Source organism: Eumetopias jubatus, unplaced genomic scaffold (genome assembly GCF_037043125.1).
Source record: "Eumetopias jubatus isolate StellerSeaLion01/CBP00866 unplaced genomic scaffold, mEumJub1_p1.0 scaffold_9, whole genome shotgun sequence".
NCBI classification, from domain to species: domain Eukaryota; kingdom Metazoa; phylum Chordata; class Mammalia; order Carnivora; family Otariidae; genus Eumetopias; species Eumetopias jubatus.
Genome location: NW_028274815.1, coordinates 31,610,990 through 31,629,399, shown reverse-complemented (window position 1 = coordinate 31,629,399; position 18,410 = coordinate 31,610,990). Strand labels below are relative to the sequence as shown.

The window sequence follows — 18,410 nt, the reverse complement described above, 5'->3', positions numbered from 1 at the left end:
AATGAAATAATATAGGGTCTTTTGGTGACTGGCTTCTTTCACTTAGCATAATGTTTTTTTTTTTTTTTTAAGATTTATTTAAGAGAGAGCACGATTGGGGGTTGAGGGGCAGAAAGAGAGGTAGAAGCAGACTCTCCACTGAGCAGGGGGCCCGACGCTGGGCTTGATCCCAGGATCCTGAGATCATGACCTGAACTAAAGGCAGACTGTGCCACCCAGGTGCCCCAGCATAATATTGAAACGTTCATTTATGTTGGAGCATTATCAGAGCTTCATTCCTTTTTAAGACTGAATAATTGTCGATTGTATAGATATACCACATTTTATTTATCCATTTTACCAGTTAATGGATGGGTTTCCACCTTTTGGCTTATGAATAATGCTATAATTATATGAATATATATTAATACATAATATTTCACTAATTATAATACAAGGGTATATAATAATGAATAATAATGGAAATAGGTAAGGGTCTAGCTTCAGTTCTTTTGTATGTGCCTATCCAGTTGTCCTAGCACTATTTGTTGGAAAGGCTATTCTTTGTCCATTGAATGGTCTTGGCACTTTTTTTGTTGAAAATTGATCATAGACATAGGAATTTATTTTTGGACTCTCAATTTTATTTCATTGGTCAATATGTCTTTTAATGCCAGGACCAGAGTGTCCTGATTACTGTTGCTCTTTGGTAAGTTTTCAGATCAAGAAGTGAGAGTCCTCTTATTTTGTTCATCTTTTAAGATTGTTCTAAAAAAATGAAAATAATAATAATAAAGAAAGATGATTATTCTAGGTCCCATGCAATTCTGTATGAATTTTAGACTTAGCCTGTCAGTTTCTATGGGAGGTTAGCTGGAATTCTGTTGGTAATTGGGTTGATTATGAAAGATCAGCTTGAGGAGTATTGCCATCTTAATATAAAGTGTTCCAGTTCATGAACATGGGATGTTTTTCCATTTATGTAGATCTTTAATTTCTTTCAAAAATGTTTTACGGTTTGCAGAGTATGTTTTACTTTTGTTAATTTATTCCTTTTTTAATGCTATTATGGTACGTATTGGAATTGTTTTCTTAATTTCATTTTCAGATTGTTCATTGCAAGCTTACAGAAGTACAGTTGATTTTTGTGTATTGATCTTGTATCCTGCAACCTTGCTCAATTCCTTCATTAGTTCCAGTAGTTTTTTAGTGTACTCTTTAAAGTTTTCTATATACCAGATCATGTCATCTGTAAGTAGAGATACTTTTACTTCCTTTCCAGTCTAAGTACCTCTTACCTCTCTTTCTTGGTAACTGTCCTGGCTAGAATCTCTAGTACAATGTTGAGTACAAGTGGTAAGAGTGGATATCCTTACTGTTTTCGAAATCTTTAAGGAGGAACCATCGAGGTTCTCACCATTATGTATGATTTTAGCTGTAGGATTTTTTGCACTTTTTTTTTTAAATCAAGTTCAGGAAGTTCCTCTCTATTCCTAGTCTGTTGGGAGGTTTTGTTTTGTTTTTTAATCATGAATGGATGTTGGATTTTGTCAAGTGCTCTTTCTGTCTATCTGTTGATATGATCATGTGGTTGATATGATTAGCTTGTTGATATGATTATGTTATTAATATTTTTAAAATATTGAGTCAGTTCTTGCATCCCTGGAATAAATCCCATTTTGCTGTGGTGTATAATGTTTTAATATACGTTGTTGGGTTTAATTTGCTAACATTTTGTTGAATGTTTTTGCATCTATGTGCATGAGGTATATGGGTCCATAGCTTTCCTTTTTTTTAATGTCTCCAGAACTTTTTCACCTTCCCAAACCGAAACTGTACCCATAAAACTCCCGTTTTCCCCCTCCCCCTCAGTGCCTGGTAACCACCATTCTCCTCTATGAGTTTAAGTACTCTAGGTACTTTGTATAAGTAGAATCATAAGGTATTATTATTTTGTGGCTGGCTTATTTCACTTAGCATAATGTCTTCAAAGTCAAGGACATCTTTATAACAAGATTTTTTATTTTAATTCTTGTTGAGTGTGTACCTAAGTTGGTAAGAGTTGTCCTTTGTCTGAGCTTGTGACTTGGGTCAGTCATAATGTTATCTGTCTGGCCCCAAAAGAGAGGAGTTGGACATGGGGTTAGTTAGGTAAGATGTTAGACAATTTTAAACTGTTTTAAGATTCTAATGTTTCTTCATTTGTTCTAGGACTTGCAGGGTATTCTTACATATTCAAATGAAAACACTAAATGATGCTTGGTGGTCAGAATGTGTATATTGTTCTGTCTACAATTTGAGTGTTGATTGTTTATAACCTACCTCCTAAATTAGGTAGATTTACAAGATTAAGATTTTTATCCATGGTGCTTTTGTGGGGAATGTCTCTCAACTAAGAAGGATCTCCTCTTTTATTGTAGTGTTACTTAAACCTTTAATTTTATCCCCTTTGTCATTTTTCTTCACAGCTCTGGTAAGTTACTATGGCCTTTATTCTTCCAGCCTGCCCAATTGGAGTGTGTAGGCCTGCAAACAGGAAGTTGTGTGTATTCTGACACATACAGATCTGGCTGGATCACCAGCTCTGTGTTTTAAAGTTTACCTGGCTGTTGTTTCAGTTTGTTGCTAGGGAATGTTATCTTTCCTATGGTGAAATAAGAATTTGTTTCTTATTATTTAGAGTAGGTAGGGTTTCTCTATTTTTGATAATTATATTACACTGGTAAGTCTTTTTGGCAAGGGCTCATGTTTATTCACTATAGTATTTGACTATATTTAAACTTTGGGTGTTTTCAGATTACCTTTTAGCATTAAGATTAATTCTAAAAGATCTTTTTATTTTACTGGAGGATGAAAATTATTTTTGGAATTTTGAGTTTTAAGGCTTTTTTTTTTTTTTTTGTCTCCACAGTAGTAAATGGTACTAGTTTACTGTTTTTCAAGTTATCTTAAGATTTGTTTTTAGGGGCGCCTGGGTGGCTCAGTTGGTTAAGCGACTGCCTTCAGCTCAGGTCATGATCCCAGGGTCCTGGTATCGAGCCCCGCATCAGGCTCCCTGCTCGGCGGGAAGCCTGCTTCTCCCTCTCCTACTCCCCCTGCTTGTGTTCCTCCCCCCCGCCCCGTCAATTAAATAAATAAAATCTTAGAAAAAAAAATTTGTTTTTAGTAACTTATGACAAATAGTACCTGTTTTCAGTGAGGCTGCTTCTAGAATTCACTAGAATGCTCCTTGGAGGGCAGGAATGTATGTTCTTGTGTACTGCTGTAGCCCTAGAACCTAGAACAGTAGCTGGCACGTGGTAAGGGTTCAGTGAATACTTGAGTGAATGTATAAGTGTATTTTATGGAACTTACCAGTATTCTTTATGATACAGTAATAAACTTCTTCAAGTTTTACCTGTTATCCTTTTTTTCTTTAAAAAATTTATTTATTTTTTTAAGATTGATTTATTTTAGAAAGAGAGAATGCACACGAGTAGGGGAGGGGCAGAGGGAGAGAATCTTATGCAGGCTCCCTGCAGGAGCCTGACTTGGGGCTGGATCTCATGATGCATGAGATCATGACCTGAGCCAAACCAAGAGTCAGACCCCCTCAGACACCTGAGCCACCCAGGTGCTCCTCTTTCATCCTTTTGTTGACTAATCAGTTTAGTGGTTTTTAAACATTCTGTTAACAGGGTAAACCAAGAAAAGATGATACATAGTCAATAGATTTTTTTTTTGGTATGGTAGAAACAGGAAGAGTGTGTGTATGTGGTGTGTTAGGGGGACTATATGGTATAAAAGGAGCAGAGGTAGGAAAAGTAAATTGAAGGTGGGTTGTAATGCAACAGATCTCTAGATGGTTCTGTAGGTAAATGGAGAACTGCAGGTGACTTTTTTTTAAGGTTTTATTTATTTGAGAGAGAGAGTGGGGTGGAGTGGCGGAGGGAGAGAATCTTAAAGAAGACTACCTGCTGAGCGCGGAGCCTGACTCAGGGCTCAATCTCACCACCCATGAGATCATGACCTGAGTTGAAACCAAGAGTCTGGTGCTTAACTGACTGAGCCATCTAGGCGCCCCCACAGATGACTTTTAGGACAGTAGCATGATTCCATTTCTTGTTGAGAAAATTAAGTGACTATGGGAGGATGGGTTGGAGAGTATAGCATGGAGGTGCAGGAAGACCTTTTTAGAGCATCCAAAATATAGTCCGGGGCAAGACCACTGTTGTGCTTGTTTAGGGGGTACCATTATTCCTCTAATCACTGTGAAGGGTCCCTCCTGAAGCACAATCCTTAGTATATAGTGTGAATGGAGTCATGCCATGAGGCAGCTTTGCCACCAATAGAGAGATGAGGGGGCCTTAAGTTGAAGATACTGAAAGGTGAAGAAGAGTGCAAGAGAATTTTGTAATTGATAACACTGGTAACCTACTGGGGATGGGAGTTTTGTGGAATAATCATCATTATAGATGGTTTGAAGTTTAAGGCTGATCTTCACATTAGGTGTCCACTTTTTTCCCCACCTTAAATCTGCTTTTCACAAATTGCTTCACTCCCTCATTGAGCCTACCTTAAACATCTTTACTCATAATGTGAGCTTTGTTATCTGTTTTGGACTATGTGTCTAAGCTTATTAGTATTTCTGAAACAAAGGAATTTTTCCTGTGGGCTACTTTGAGTAAAGGGTATGTGGGCTAAAGTATAGGGGTCTTGATATCTGTCAAACTACTCATTATGTTCCAGATAAACTATCTTATGGTATATTAATTTTATATTATTTCACAATATTTAATTACAACTATTTGGCCCTGTGGTTTTATTTATTTTATTAACATGTATTACTTGTTTCAGAGTACGTGTCTGTGATTCATCAGTCTTACACAATTCACAGCGCTCACCATAGCACATACCCTCCCCAATGTCCATCACCCAGCCACCCCATCCCTCCCACCCCCCTCCACTCCAGCAGCCCTCAGTTTGTTTCCTGAGATGAAGAGTCTCTTACGGTTTGTCTCCCCCTTCAGTTTCATCTTGTTTCATTTTTCCCTCTCTTCCCGTATGATCTTCTGTCCTGTTTCTCAAATTCCTCTACCAGTGAGATCCAGTGATAATTGTCTTTCTCTGATTGACTTATTTCGCTTAGCATAATACCCTCTAGTTCCATCCACGTCGTTGCAAATGGCATGGTTTCATTTTTTTGATGGCTGCATAATGTTCTATTATAGATGTATACACATCTTTATCCATTCATCTGTTGTTGGACATCTAGGTTCTTTCCATAGTTTGGCTATTGTAGACATTGCTGCTATAAACATTGGGGTGCACATGCTCCTTTGGTTCACTATGTTTGTATCTTTGGGGTAAATACCCAGTAGTGTAATTGCTGGGTCGTAGGGTAGCTCTATTTTCAACTTTTTGAGGAACCCCCATACTGTTTTCCAGAGTGGCTGCACCAGCTTGCATTCCCACTGGCCCTGTGGTTTTAGTTAGAACATTTTATTACGGAAATTTTAACTTACCCAAAGATAGGATAGTATGATGAACCCCAATATATGTATCAACATTTTGTTGGTTTTGTTTCATCTGTATACCTCCCTGCCCTTTTATTTTTTGCTGGAATATTTTAAAGCATATGCCAGGTATATTTTTTCACCGTAAATACTTGAGTATTTAACAGTTAAGAACTCTGTTATTGTTAGTATTACCCACAATACTGTTATCACACCAAGCAATCATTTTTACTGTGATTTAGTACGGCCTAGTAAAATACCATGTCTGGGTTCAGATTTCCCTTTTGATTTTGAAAAAAAGCCTTTTTTTTTTTTTTAACCAATTGGATTGTTTGAATCAGGTTCCAAGCAAGTGTTGTGGTTATTTTTAAACTTGATATTTTTTAAAGAGAAAATTAAGGCAGTGTGAAAACATTTTAGTATAAGCTATTCTAAGAGAGCAGTGCTCTTCTGACAGCCATTCTTTCTGGAACTTTGTTTTGCTTATCTGTACGAGGAGATGTCACAATAGCTGGTATCTACTTTTTAGGATTTTTAAACATAGGAAATCTTCAAAATGGGAAAATGGGTATGACCTCACCTATCTAGAAGCCGAAAGAGTGAAGATGTGAGATTTGAGAAGGTTCGGTTTGTAAGGGACTACAACTCTAAGACAAAGCACCTCAGATGGGACTTGGGATTGCTTTTTTAACTATTTGTGTAATGTTACCATGTATTTTATCTTGCTGGACTTAACCTGCCTCACCTGTAAAATAAAGAATGGGTGATTTCTTACACTTCTCCTTAGTTCTTAATTTTTGTGTTTTATTTTACATTTATGCTTGACTTTGACAGGATTCCCAAAGTTGGATTGGTGGAAACAATGAACCGTTGACTGGCTTTACATGGCGAGGTGGTTGTGAAAGAGAAACAACAGGCATACAAGTCTGGAATGAAGTATTTGTGATTGACAGACCTAATGGAACAAAAGTAAAATTCTGTTTATACTTTCTTATTGTTTTTTTTCTTCCATATTCTTTTTTGAGCTGTTTCCTGGTATTAAAGAGCAAAACAGCACAGAACTATTAATGTCTGATAACTTCAACATATATGGATTATTATGTCAAAATGTGTGAGATATTTAGCTTAGAGTACTTTTCTTAATTACTGATTTTGACATTTATCATTTTAAATTTGGTTTTAATAGTCACTATTGGTGAATATTTTACTTAGTATTTTAAACTTTTAAACTCCTAGGTGGCTGTGCTGCTAATGGATACCCAGGGTGCCTTCGATAGCCAGTCAACTATCAAAGACTGTGCAACGGTGTTTGCTCTGAGCACCATGACTAGCTCTGTCCAGGTGAGACATGAAATGCTGTGGTATGATCAGTTCAGATAATCCTAATACCTTTGCTCTTTCTTAAAATGCTTTTTGAAAACAAAACAGGTAACATAGGGTAAAGGGAGGGGAGGGAAGCAAACTGAACTGTAAGACTCAACCATAGAAAACAAACTGAGGGTTGCTGGAGGGGAGGGGGTGGGGGATGGGCTAAATAGGTGATGGAGATTAAGGAGGGCTCTTGTTGAGCGCTGGGTGTTACGTATAAATGATGAATCACTAAATTCTCTTGAAATCAATATTATGCTATATGTTAACTAATTAGAATTTAAATAAAAATTTGAAAAAGAAAAAAGGTGCCTGGGTGGCTCAGTCGTTAAGCGTCTGCCTTCAGCTCCGGTCATGATCCCAGGGTCCTGGGATCCAGCCCCGCATCCGACTCCCTGCTCAGCGGGAAGCCTGCTTCTCCCTCTCCCACTCCCCCTGCTTGTGCTCCCTCTCTCGCTGTGTCTCTCTCTGTCAAATAAATAAAATCTTTAAAAAAAAAAAAAAAGATCCACATTGAAAACAAAAGTCTTTTGATTCTTATTGGTCATTTATATTTCCATGCTTTTCTGATTCACAATATGAAATTTCATACTTTAGTAATAAATCAATAGCCATCCCTTTGGTTCTTCATCATAGCACCTATACTTTTTTTTTTTTTTAAGGTTTGTTCATTTATTTGAGAGTGAGAGAGAGAGCATATGAAAGCGGGGAGGGGCAGAGGGAGAGACAATCTCAAGCAGACTGCGCTGAGCACAGAGCCTAACATGGGGCTTGATCTCATAACCCCAAGATCCATGACCCGAGCTGACGTGAAGAGTTGGAGGCTTAACTCACTGAACCACCTAAGCACCCCTGTGCTTTTTTTTTTTTTAAAGATATTCCATGTCATCTTTAATTGAATTCAGTCATATGGTTCCCAGATACATTAAGGTGTGAGTAGGTCTTTTATGTTTTGGTTAAACCAATAAAGAAAAATTAAACTTAGTTTTTAAAGTAATTAAACTTAGTTTTCTACTTGATATGTATGACAACTAGTACTTGATTATTGGAACTAATGGTGGTAGAGATGGAAGAATTAATTCATATTTAACTTAGGAAATGTATGTGCTATTTCTGTAATACACTAAGGACTTAAAGGAAGTGTTTAATTTAGTAAAATCCCTTCTGTTTTTCACTTAACTTTGTACTCTAATTGTGTTTGGTATTATATCAAGTTCTAGTCATTTCAAGCTAGTTCATCTCTTTTCTGTATAATTTAGGCTGATAGACTGAATTAAACCACCACATGTCATTTTGTATCCCTTTCTTTTTCCTGAGATCATCTGTGGTTGATACTTTTCTGGCTGAAGAATTTATTATGTTGGTTAGCGCTAGCTGATGGTGATGTACCCAGAAGTATATATGTGAATAGTAGAAGTATGTGCTCCTCCTGAGATGATGTTTCTTATTGATAGTAGATCATAGGTGATAACTGTCACAGTGTCTTGGAGTTTTTGTATAGCTTTCTGGTAATACCTGGAACATACGTCCAGTCTCGATATAAGTTCCATTTCCTTCCTTCCTCAATTTGAAGTATCTAGCTGTCAGAATGGAAAGGAACTTGGGATATTATTATGAGATAAAAAAGGAGTATTTTTCAGCTTGGCTTTTGTTTTTTGTAGGGCTGGGGAGCTCTGGTACTACCAATTAAGTGATGCTTTGGGGACCCTTCCAGTATCTTCTCTCCATTTCGTTCTACCTTTTTCCTCTGATCTTGCAAGGTGGCACTACTGCCATTCCCTTGAGGCAAGCAGAAGCCAGTCATTGTGTGCTTCAGATAAGCTGCCTCTGTGCCTTGCCTTAAATTATAATGAGCGAATTCTCTGTCCTGAAATTTGTACCTTGGTGTTCTCTTGTTTATTTATTCAGCTTTATGATAGTATGGGAGACCTGGTTTTGGACAACCACTTAAAGCCACTCTGCCACTTTCTTAATCTGTAAAATGAGGATTTTACCCATCTTACATGTGGTTGTGGGGAGGCAGAAATAAGATCTAAATGAGATAATGCATAAGAAAATACTTTGTAAACTATAAATAATGAAGGTGAAAATTATTTTCATTATTTTTTTCCTTATCTTTGAGGCTAGATTTCTCTTCCTTACATACATTATCTGGTTGACAGATCAATGACAAGTCCCCTTGTCATTTATTCTTTCAACAAATAATTGTTGAACATCTATTAAGTAAAATGCAGTATGCTAAATACTAATGATCTAAGATAAACAAATCTTGTCTTTGCCATTTGCAACCTGGCCCTGACAGTGAAAGTATCTCGACCTGTTTTCTAAAAGCCAAGGCCCCTATGGGTAAGAATAGGTTGGTCATGCTTTCAGATTTTAAGTTTAGCTCTAGTATAATTTACCTCAGTCATTAATTACTTCTTAAGTACCATGTTTAGAAATAGTCAGCTGAGAATGTCATTTTAGGTTTGCTGTCCTATTTTGGCTGTTTATATTCTTGACCTCCAAGTGATTCAGCTAGATTATCACTTATTTGCCATTAGAACAAATTGTTCTGTCTTTGGAATAACCCTGTTTTCTTAGACATAAGTTATTTCTCAGCAGAGGTGACATCTGTGCACACCCACTTAGCCATGAGGCCGCCTATGTCACTTTTTAACCTGACTCGGAAGGATTGGGCCTCTTTTGCAATTCCAGTCTTCTCCGGTTTCCCTTCCTTGACAGCACCTAGACCATCAGCTCTGGGCTCTGTGCCCTGGAAAGCCTCCAGAAACATTCTAGAAAGGGCAAGAGTGCCACCTACTGTTACTTTTTTCAGCTATCATAGGCTGGTAAAATTTTCATTTGAAGTTATTAAGACAGATGGTTTATTTAAAGTAGAAAAAAGCCATGTAGACTTGATGGTACTCAAGGCAGCCACCAAATAACTATAAACTATACCTTTCTATCCATCTACACACACACACACACACACACACACACACACACACACACACACACACTACTCAAGGCAACCACCAAATAACTATAAACTATACCTTTCTATCCATCTACACACACACACACACACACACACACACACACACACACACACACACACACACACACTACTCAAGGCAACCACCAAATAACTATAAACTATACCTTTCTATCCATCCAAACACACACAGACACACAAAGACACACACACAACACAGACTACTCAAGGCAACCACCAAGTAACTATAAACTATACCTTTCTATCCATCCAAACACACACACACTCTGTACCAGGGAGGAATATTATCTTTGCAGAACTATGCCCCTCACATTTATTGACTTAGAAAAATAATTGTGGAAACAGTCTTCACTCTGTTAAAAATAAATGATCATGTCATAACATTAAAAAAACTTTGAAAAGGAGAAAAAAAACCTTTTTACATAATATACTTTTTAAAAATGTCTGCTACTTTCTAGACCGCTTATGTATGTATTCATGATTTTTACGTAATTTACCACCACTTTTTCCCCCTTAATGTTTTATCCTGTTAGGAAGAAAGAAAATCCTTTTCATGTGCCACTGGTTAAGCTAATGACTAAGTGATTCATTTGTGCTGACATATAAAATAATCTTCATTTCTACAAGTAAAGTTATATACAGGTGGGTATTAAAAAAATGAATAAAAACATAATTTTGTTTTAACAGGTATATAATCTGTCTCAGAATATTCAAGAAGATGATCTTCAACACTTGCAAGTATGTATTTCTCAAAGAATATGTGTCAAAGAATGGAAAATATAATTCTAACTTAATTGTGACTTTCCATCTAGAAGCCTATTACAGTGTAAGAAAATTCAGTATTATACAGTTTTAAACTGATACATAACTTCTTAACGAGAAGAAGTTTTAAGGTATACCCAGTCTGTTAGAAAATTAAATGCTTGACTTTCAAATGAGTTTAAAGGCTCTGATGTCTATCTCATCTGACATAGAATGGCTTTACAGTGTCATCTTTGAATCTCTTTGGGGGCATTAATTTAAATAACTTGCTTTAATAGTTATTTACAGAGTACGGCAGACTTGCAATGGAAGAAATCTACCAGAAACCATTTCAGGTAAATAAGTATTTTGTCATTTTTAAAAACTCATGTATAAAAAGCCATCAAGCCACCTTAATCTTTTAAGTTTGAAGGTAAGAGGATATTACAACAAACTCATTTTTAGCAACAGATTCAGTGGAGTTGAAACTTAGGTCATTACCACCTTAATAGTAGGCTAACAGTAGGAAAGAGAACAGATGATGCAGTTAGATTGCTAATACTTAGATTGAGAGGTTAATATTTCTCTTAATTAGATGTTATTTCCTAGACTTGAGACAGTCATGTAAATTTCTTTTGTACATAGGAAACTATTACAAAATATTAGGTTTTTTTTTTTTTGTGGTATATTACAAATTGAGGTTAGTCCTGTTATTCTTTGTTTGGTTTCATACAGAAAAGTTTCACAATTTATTACATCTCTCCTCTCCTTCTACCCCCTCAATCCCCATATGTTTTTTATTCCTTTTAAATGCCAGGTACAGAATATTAAGTCAGAAATAAACCTGGGTGGAGTTATGTGAGAAGCATATGCTCTGCTTGCTTCTGTGGAGTCCTGTTGTGACAGAGATTTAAATTAAAAAAAAAAAAAGCTAATTTCAGATAGTTTCTTTTTTAAAGTAAGGGTAATTTATAAGTTGGCATTATAAGTTGACCATTTAGTCAGATGTGTTACAGTAGGTGAGAATGACTCCACCCTGTTCGCTCATCAATATGTCCAGTCCTTTCTTTCTGTGTGACAGCATTGCTAGTGATTCTTAGTATGGGTGGGTTTACATTGATTGTCTCAGACTTATGTGGCTCAAGTGATCACTTTTATGCGATATCAGGCAGGTTATGGCTTTATTTTGTATATATGGTTGAAATATACTCTGTTTGGCCTACATCAGTTTTTCTGAACTGGGTTAATTTTGTCACTTGGGACATTTGCAAGTGTCTGGAGACATTTTTGTTGTCACAGTTTTGGAGGGAGGTTAATGCTGCTGGTGTAGTGCATGGAGGCCAGAAATGCTGTTCATCCAGCCACGCACAACTAAGAATTGTCTGGTTCAAAATATCAGTAAGGCTGAGATTGAGAAACCTAAGCATATATAATTAAAAATTCAGTGAAGAGAATCAGTTGGTATAGAATTAGATTAGTTGGTCTTTTAGCTATACAACCTTGACTTAAAATTATGATCTATATGCCCTGATATGCCTTTTGTTCATTTTTTTAAGACCCTGTATTATTGCCTGTGGTGACTCTTTCTTCATATACCGTGAAGTTCTCAAACGGAAGCAATTGCTTGGTGTAGGGGCTGGGAGTGTTGTAGCCTTAAGTAGGATCTTGCTAAAACTATGAGCAGTATTGACCATTTGTTACTATAACTTTTGATAAGGATTGTTTAAGGGAGTGCATGATTGTTAAATTGTTAAAGTAGTGATTTTTTTTTTTAAATAAAACTGTAAGAAATGATTTCTACTTTTTTCTGTCTGTAGACATTAATGTTTTTAATTCGGGATTGGAGTTATCCTTATGAACATTCATATGGTTTGGAAGGTGGAAAACAATTCCTTGAAAAGAGATTGCAGGTAAGCCCCATTTCCTAGTGAGGAGAGCATAAGCACCAAGCCAGATGAAGGAGCGGGCTGTCTGGACTGCTGCTTACTTTTCCAGTCTCTTAAGTGTCGCCACCATAAATTGCACATCCCAAGTTAGCCCAGGTTCTCCATACAGAATTGATGAAAAGTAAATTGGTTGTATTCTTGCCAAAGAGGCCAGTGCCCTTGAATAGAAATTAAGGAACAAGTATTTCTCTTTAGAAGCAACTATAAATCAAATTCAAAGGATGAAAGTTCGAAGGAGACTAACTTTTTTGATCTACTTGCATGTGTGTCTCTTTCTGGCCAACTGACCTTTCGAACATTTGGGACAGACTGGATAATATAATGTACATACATTGAACACAGATGATGTGAGACCCTCTCTCCAAAGAATACTGTCTCCTAGAGTGACAGCATACAGAGATAGAAAAGGGATCTTAAACATCATCTAACTCAGCTTTCTTTTTAAAATATATAATGTAACTGAACCCAGAAAAGTGACTTGCCTTTGGTCTCTTAACTGTTGGTAACTGGGACTAGGCCCCAAATATCCAGATTCCTGGCCCATGCAACATGCGACGCTAAAGCATTCCTAGAAAATAACCTCACCATGATCCTTTGTTCCTAAACGTACCCTCCCATGGAAGTACTTGGGGAAACCCTCAGGTCAGATACACCCATCTACTCTCATACATAAAAGTTATGTGAAAATCCCTTAATTCGTAAGTAGTAGGGTCCTCTCTTTTGGTTAATAAAATTTTGCCTATAGGATGATACATGTAGTTTTTCAACCACATTCAAAAACTTGGGGTATAATTTTCCTATTACTAAAAGAAGATTAAAACCAATTCCTCATTCTTGGATATTTGAAAGGCATTTCCAGACCCTATTGTCAGAGATAATTGCAGTCATCAGAGTTTTCTCTGTTTTTTTTCAGAAAAAATGAACACAAAGCATATCAGGCATACTAACTAAACTCAGAATTATGTACTTCAAAGACAAGATTTTTATCTTACTAAAGTGATACAGGAAAGTGCTCAAGTCATTAAGTGTGCAGCTTGATGAATTTATACAAATGAACATAGCCATGTAATAGCACCCAGAAGCACCCAACCTCCATCCGCTACCCCCTAAACCCTCCACTACTCTCCTGATGTCTAACAGGCCTTGTGTGTACTTTTTATGAAAGGAATCACATACAACATGTGTTCTTTTGTGTCTAGCTTCTTGCTCAGTATTACGTTTCTGAGATACTGTTACATGTAGTTTAATTCATTTATTCTCATTGCTATGCAGTATTCCATTGTATGAATAGACAACAGTTTCTTCATTCTATTCTTGATGGAGATTTAGGTAGTTTCCAGGTTTTGTTGATTATAAATGGTGCATGTTTTTTTAAAAATGGTGTTTGAGAAGAGTCTTTGAGAGCGTATGTAAGTTATACTGGGATAAGTAGTTATTAAAAAAAATCTAAGTTTAAGATTTTCTTCCAGAAAATAGTCTCTCTCCCCAAAACACTGATAACTAGCATAAATCATAAATAATTATTTGGGGTAAGTACTGAAATCGCAACAAGTTTCAAAAGTCCTTTGGACTGCACTGGCGATTTTTCAGTTTAGCTGTTATTTTGCTCAGGGGCTGACCTTTTTATTTGTAAGCAAATTAGTACTTTGTTTTTCTCTTTGCCGTTATAAGTACTTGAAAGGCAATTTCTTTATTTACTGGTTTGTAAACCACAGCCACTACTTGTTAGTCTGGTGTGGGATATTATGAGTAATTATTATTTGTATTTTTTCATTTGTTGGCAGCTAACATGGGAAAAAACATCTTTTCTAGTTCTAACACAAAGTGGGGTCTTACCAAAGTGGTCAGAAATGGGTCTTTAGTAAAATTTGTTGTTGTCAGAAACCCATCTGGAGTAGCATCTGAGTTAAGTGTGCACACTTGTGAGTATGGGTGTATATTTTCTTTAAAACTTTTTTTTTCCTGTTTGCACCTTCACCCTGTCTCCTTCTACCCTCAGGTAAAACAAAATCAACATGAAGAGCTACAGAATGTAAGGAAGCACATTCACAATTGTTTCTCAAATCTTGGTTGCTTCCTTTTGCCACATCCTGGTCTTAAAGTTGCAACTAATCCTAGTTTTGATGGGAGATTGAAAGGTGGGAATTCCCATTCTTGCTAAAATCAGAACTTACTTTTTAGAGGCTGAGAGTTTAAAAAAAAATACATGGTTCCTTAAATTTTCTGTCTTATACTGGAAGACATTTTGATGCATTGGTTAATGAGGTGATTTTAATGCTCTGTGTGGTCTGTCTAGCTTTCCATTGGTTTGTCCTTGACTATCTAGTGTATGGATTAGCATATTTTATTATGTGGTCTATTGCTCAGCTCCGGTGTCCTATAAATTCCGAAGGCTGAGAACATTTCAGTATTTCATCTGTTTGCAGTCTTTAAAATGTTTTACCAATATATCATATTCATGTAATCAGATTTAAGTTTCTGTTTTAGGGATGATAAAAATTTTTGAGTATATTTTAGGATTGGATTGGAGCATGATGGCAAAAGGCTGGAGGAATAATGAAAGTTTTACAGTATAGCTCGAAAAATAAAATCTAGTATTAAAATTTAGTACAATTTCATGAATTGTTTGCCTTTTGAAAAGGATATGGAATTTATTTCGGTAGTCCACAACTTACTTATTATTTGAGCTTAAAGAATTATTGGGGGATGAGGGAAATGGAGTAGCAGAGTAAGGGGAGTGTATTTTTTTCTAGGAGATACGATGTGTTTGGATCAGTTCTTTTAAATTAATCTACTTAAGTAATAGACACTGTATATTGTTGTTTCATGAAACAGAATTTTATGAACGCGGACCTGTGGGGACTCCTTTAATCTTTCTTTTTTTGACTAAGATGTTGCCTTTTATCTCATTGGTCCATTAGATATTGATGAAGACTTTAAACGAGAGCTTCGAAACCTGGTTCCTTTGCTGCTTGCACCTGAGAATTTGGTAGAAAAAGAGATAAGTGGATCTAAAGTCACTTGTAGAGATCTTGTAGAATACTTTAAGGTAGGAAAACTGCCACATTAAATGACTTTTGTCTCAGAAATATAGCTGACTTAAAACTCATATGTATGTTCATATGTATGTTTATAAAGCAGAAAAGTGAAATTTATAGTTTTTGTTTTGAATTGGCTAGATCAATTTTTAAGGATATTTAAAATAATAGTAGACAACTCGTATCTCTTAGACAGTGATTTTGCTTGTTTATGGAGTTAACCTACTTTTTCTCCAGCTCTGATACAGAGAGGAGACCATTCAACATAATTGTCATACCACTCTCACTTGTGAATGATGATAGATATTGGGAGTGCAGTTCTGCATCTTGAGTTCTCATAAAAGCCTTCTCTCTGAGTTCTTGAGGACTTGATAAGAGCTTGATGGTCATTTTCATATTTTTGTTTAGTTACGAATTTAGAGGCAGTAAAAAGTTGAGATGAACAGTTCCTATATGAACTAATTAATCCTTCTTACTCTTAAAGCATAAATTAGGTAATTTTTTTTCTTGAACTGAAATATAATTTAACTTGGTCAAAGTGAAATACTGAGTAAAAATGTTTTCTAACATTTAAAACAATGGCAGGAGGGGAGAATTAGGGATTTCTTTTCATTGTATATAACTTTTAAATATGAGATAACTTGTATGTAAGTTATAATTAGAAACATTAGGGTATAATTTAGCAAGTTTTTTTTTGCAACGTGTGTTTTTAATAAAGTTGAGAATAGGGTTAACTTTTTGGATATGAGAGTGTATGATTTTTAAGCCTTCATTTTCCTTTTATTTATTTTTTTCAATTTTTTTATTTAGAATTTTTTTTGAGACTTTTAAAAGTATGAATTATTTTTATATTTAATGGTTTTTCTTCTGTAGAGCCAAGTTGTTTAACCTGCCAGTATAATGTCTTTTTATTTTTAGGCTTACATTAAAATTTATCAAGGAGAGGAACTTCCACATCCAAAGTCCATGCTTCAGGTAGTGTGTGTGTTATACATATATTTATTTATGAAGGAGAAAAGTCTTTGGTTTAGAGATAAATGCTAGAAATGGAATCATACTTCTTTGCATGCAAATAAATTTCAAATACTTAAGGCAGTACACGTCTTGGGCCCTGAAGTTTTTATATGATTGCAGACCTTGCACACACATAGGCCATCAGAAATTAGAGTTTTCAGTACCTTCTCTTTAGTTGCTGGAAAAGTGTAGAAAAATTTCTTTTGCAGGAGATGGCTTAAAATGGGCCTGTCTAAACCAAATTTCTTCTGTACTCTGAGTCTTTGACAGTGAATGTTTGAAATAAGGCTTATTTTTCCTCTTGATATTAAGGATTTAGAGCTGCTTCTAGTGCATATAGGTTTTTTCCTTTTTTTTTTTTTTTTCAAAAGGTGTCTTTTGGGGGCTCCTGGGTGTCTCAGTAGGTTAAGCCTCTGCCTTTGGCTCAGGTTGTGATCCTTGGGTCCTGGGATCGAGCCCCACGTGGGCTCCCTGCTTAGTGGGGAGCCTGCTTCTCCCTCTACTGCTCCCCCTGCTTGTTTGCTCGCTCTTTCTCTCTCTCTGTCAAATAAATAAATAAAATCTTGGGGGGGAAAAAGTGTTCTTTTGGGACAGTGTTATTTTAACCTAGTTCATTTTTTTTTTTTTAAGATTGTATTTATTGATAGAGGGAGATCATGACCTGAGCCAAAGGCAGACATTTAACTGACTGAGCCACCCAGGTGCCCCAACCTAGTTCATTTTTTTAAAAAAAGATAAAACAGTTTAATTAAGAAATGACGAATAATTAATGTTACATTCATGTCAATCTGTTCTTAGTAAATTTTATGTCATTGCGTTCATACTGTCAATTTTTCACTCAAATTTGTTTAATTTTTTTCAGATACATATCTAGTTCATATTTTTAAAGATTTGCTATTTTGGGCAGTTTCTCAGTTTCATAGTAGATTAAACAGTATTTTCTTCTAAAACTCCTGCAGTAAGCAGTTCTGTGGATTTAAAGTCTCTTGTGTAATACTGATGTGAGAGATCAAGCATATCTGTAATTCTTGGTTCTGTACATCTGGAGGCTTGACAAGTTTAGGGTTGTGTCTTATTTCTCTGTTATTTACTGAGCATGTGTGGTGTTTTGTACAAACTCTTTTTTTTTTTTTAAAGACTTATTCTAGAGAGAGAGAGAGAGAGAGCACAAGCGGGAGGGGCAGGGAGGGAGAGGGAGAGAGAATATCAGACACTGCGCTGAGCACAGAGCCTAACACGGGGCTCGATCTCATGACCCTGACTGAGATCATGATCTGAGCCGAAACCAAGAGTCAGACACCTAACCGACTGAGCCACCCAGACACCCCTACGCCCATTTTAATAAACCTACGCGAAACAAAATTAGGCAGTCTTATTAGAAGCAATTATTTTATCTTTTACAGTGGTGTTTCCTTCCATTGGAAAGGAAAACTGGAAGTTGATAATGTTTTCTCTGGTTCATTTTCAGGCTGTTCACTGTATATAATTCATTGTGTTAATCAGAATTTATAGAGCCACTGAGTATCTTTTGCATAAAATTGGCACATTTTATTTTTTTAGGCAACAGCTGAAGCTAATAATCTTGCTGCAGTAGCAGGAGCAAGAGAGATCTATTGCAAAAGTATGGAGCAGGTTTGTAACCAACATTTAAATTTGACGCTAGTTAGAGTGAGAGAGAGGATTTTTACATTTAAAATAATTGAACTAATTTTGCGCTCCTTATGCATTGTCAGGTTACATCATTCCCTGATTCCCTTTTATCATCTCTGCTGGGAATAAACTAAGAAAATAATTCACATGGTTAGAGTGCAGGATACAGGTGGCAGGTTAT

General features: G+C 36.1%; 1 protein-coding gene across 3 annotated transcripts in view; it reads left to right on the top strand.

Annotated features, from left to right (window-relative positions):
- The window catches only part of ATL2 (atlastin GTPase 2), a 56,930-nt gene that overhangs the window by 33,699 nt on the left and 4,821 nt on the right, over nt 1-18,410 (top strand). For all 3 annotated transcript variants that reach the window (XM_028117219.2, XM_028117220.2, XM_028117221.2), the window contains 9 exons: nt 6,309-6,443; nt 6,711-6,815; nt 10,528-10,578; nt 10,881-10,937; nt 12,399-12,491; nt 14,527-14,665; nt 15,449-15,576; nt 16,484-16,540; nt 18,140-18,211. In XM_028117219.2, the coding sequence (XP_027973020.1) occupies nt 6,309-6,443; nt 6,711-6,815; nt 10,528-10,578; nt 10,881-10,937; nt 12,399-12,491; nt 14,527-14,665; nt 15,449-15,576; nt 16,484-16,540; nt 18,140-18,211 (837 nt within the window). The remainder of the gene's footprint in view (nt 1-6,308; nt 6,444-6,710; nt 6,816-10,527; nt 10,579-10,880; nt 10,938-12,398; nt 12,492-14,526; nt 14,666-15,448; nt 15,577-16,483; nt 16,541-18,139; nt 18,212-18,410) is intronic.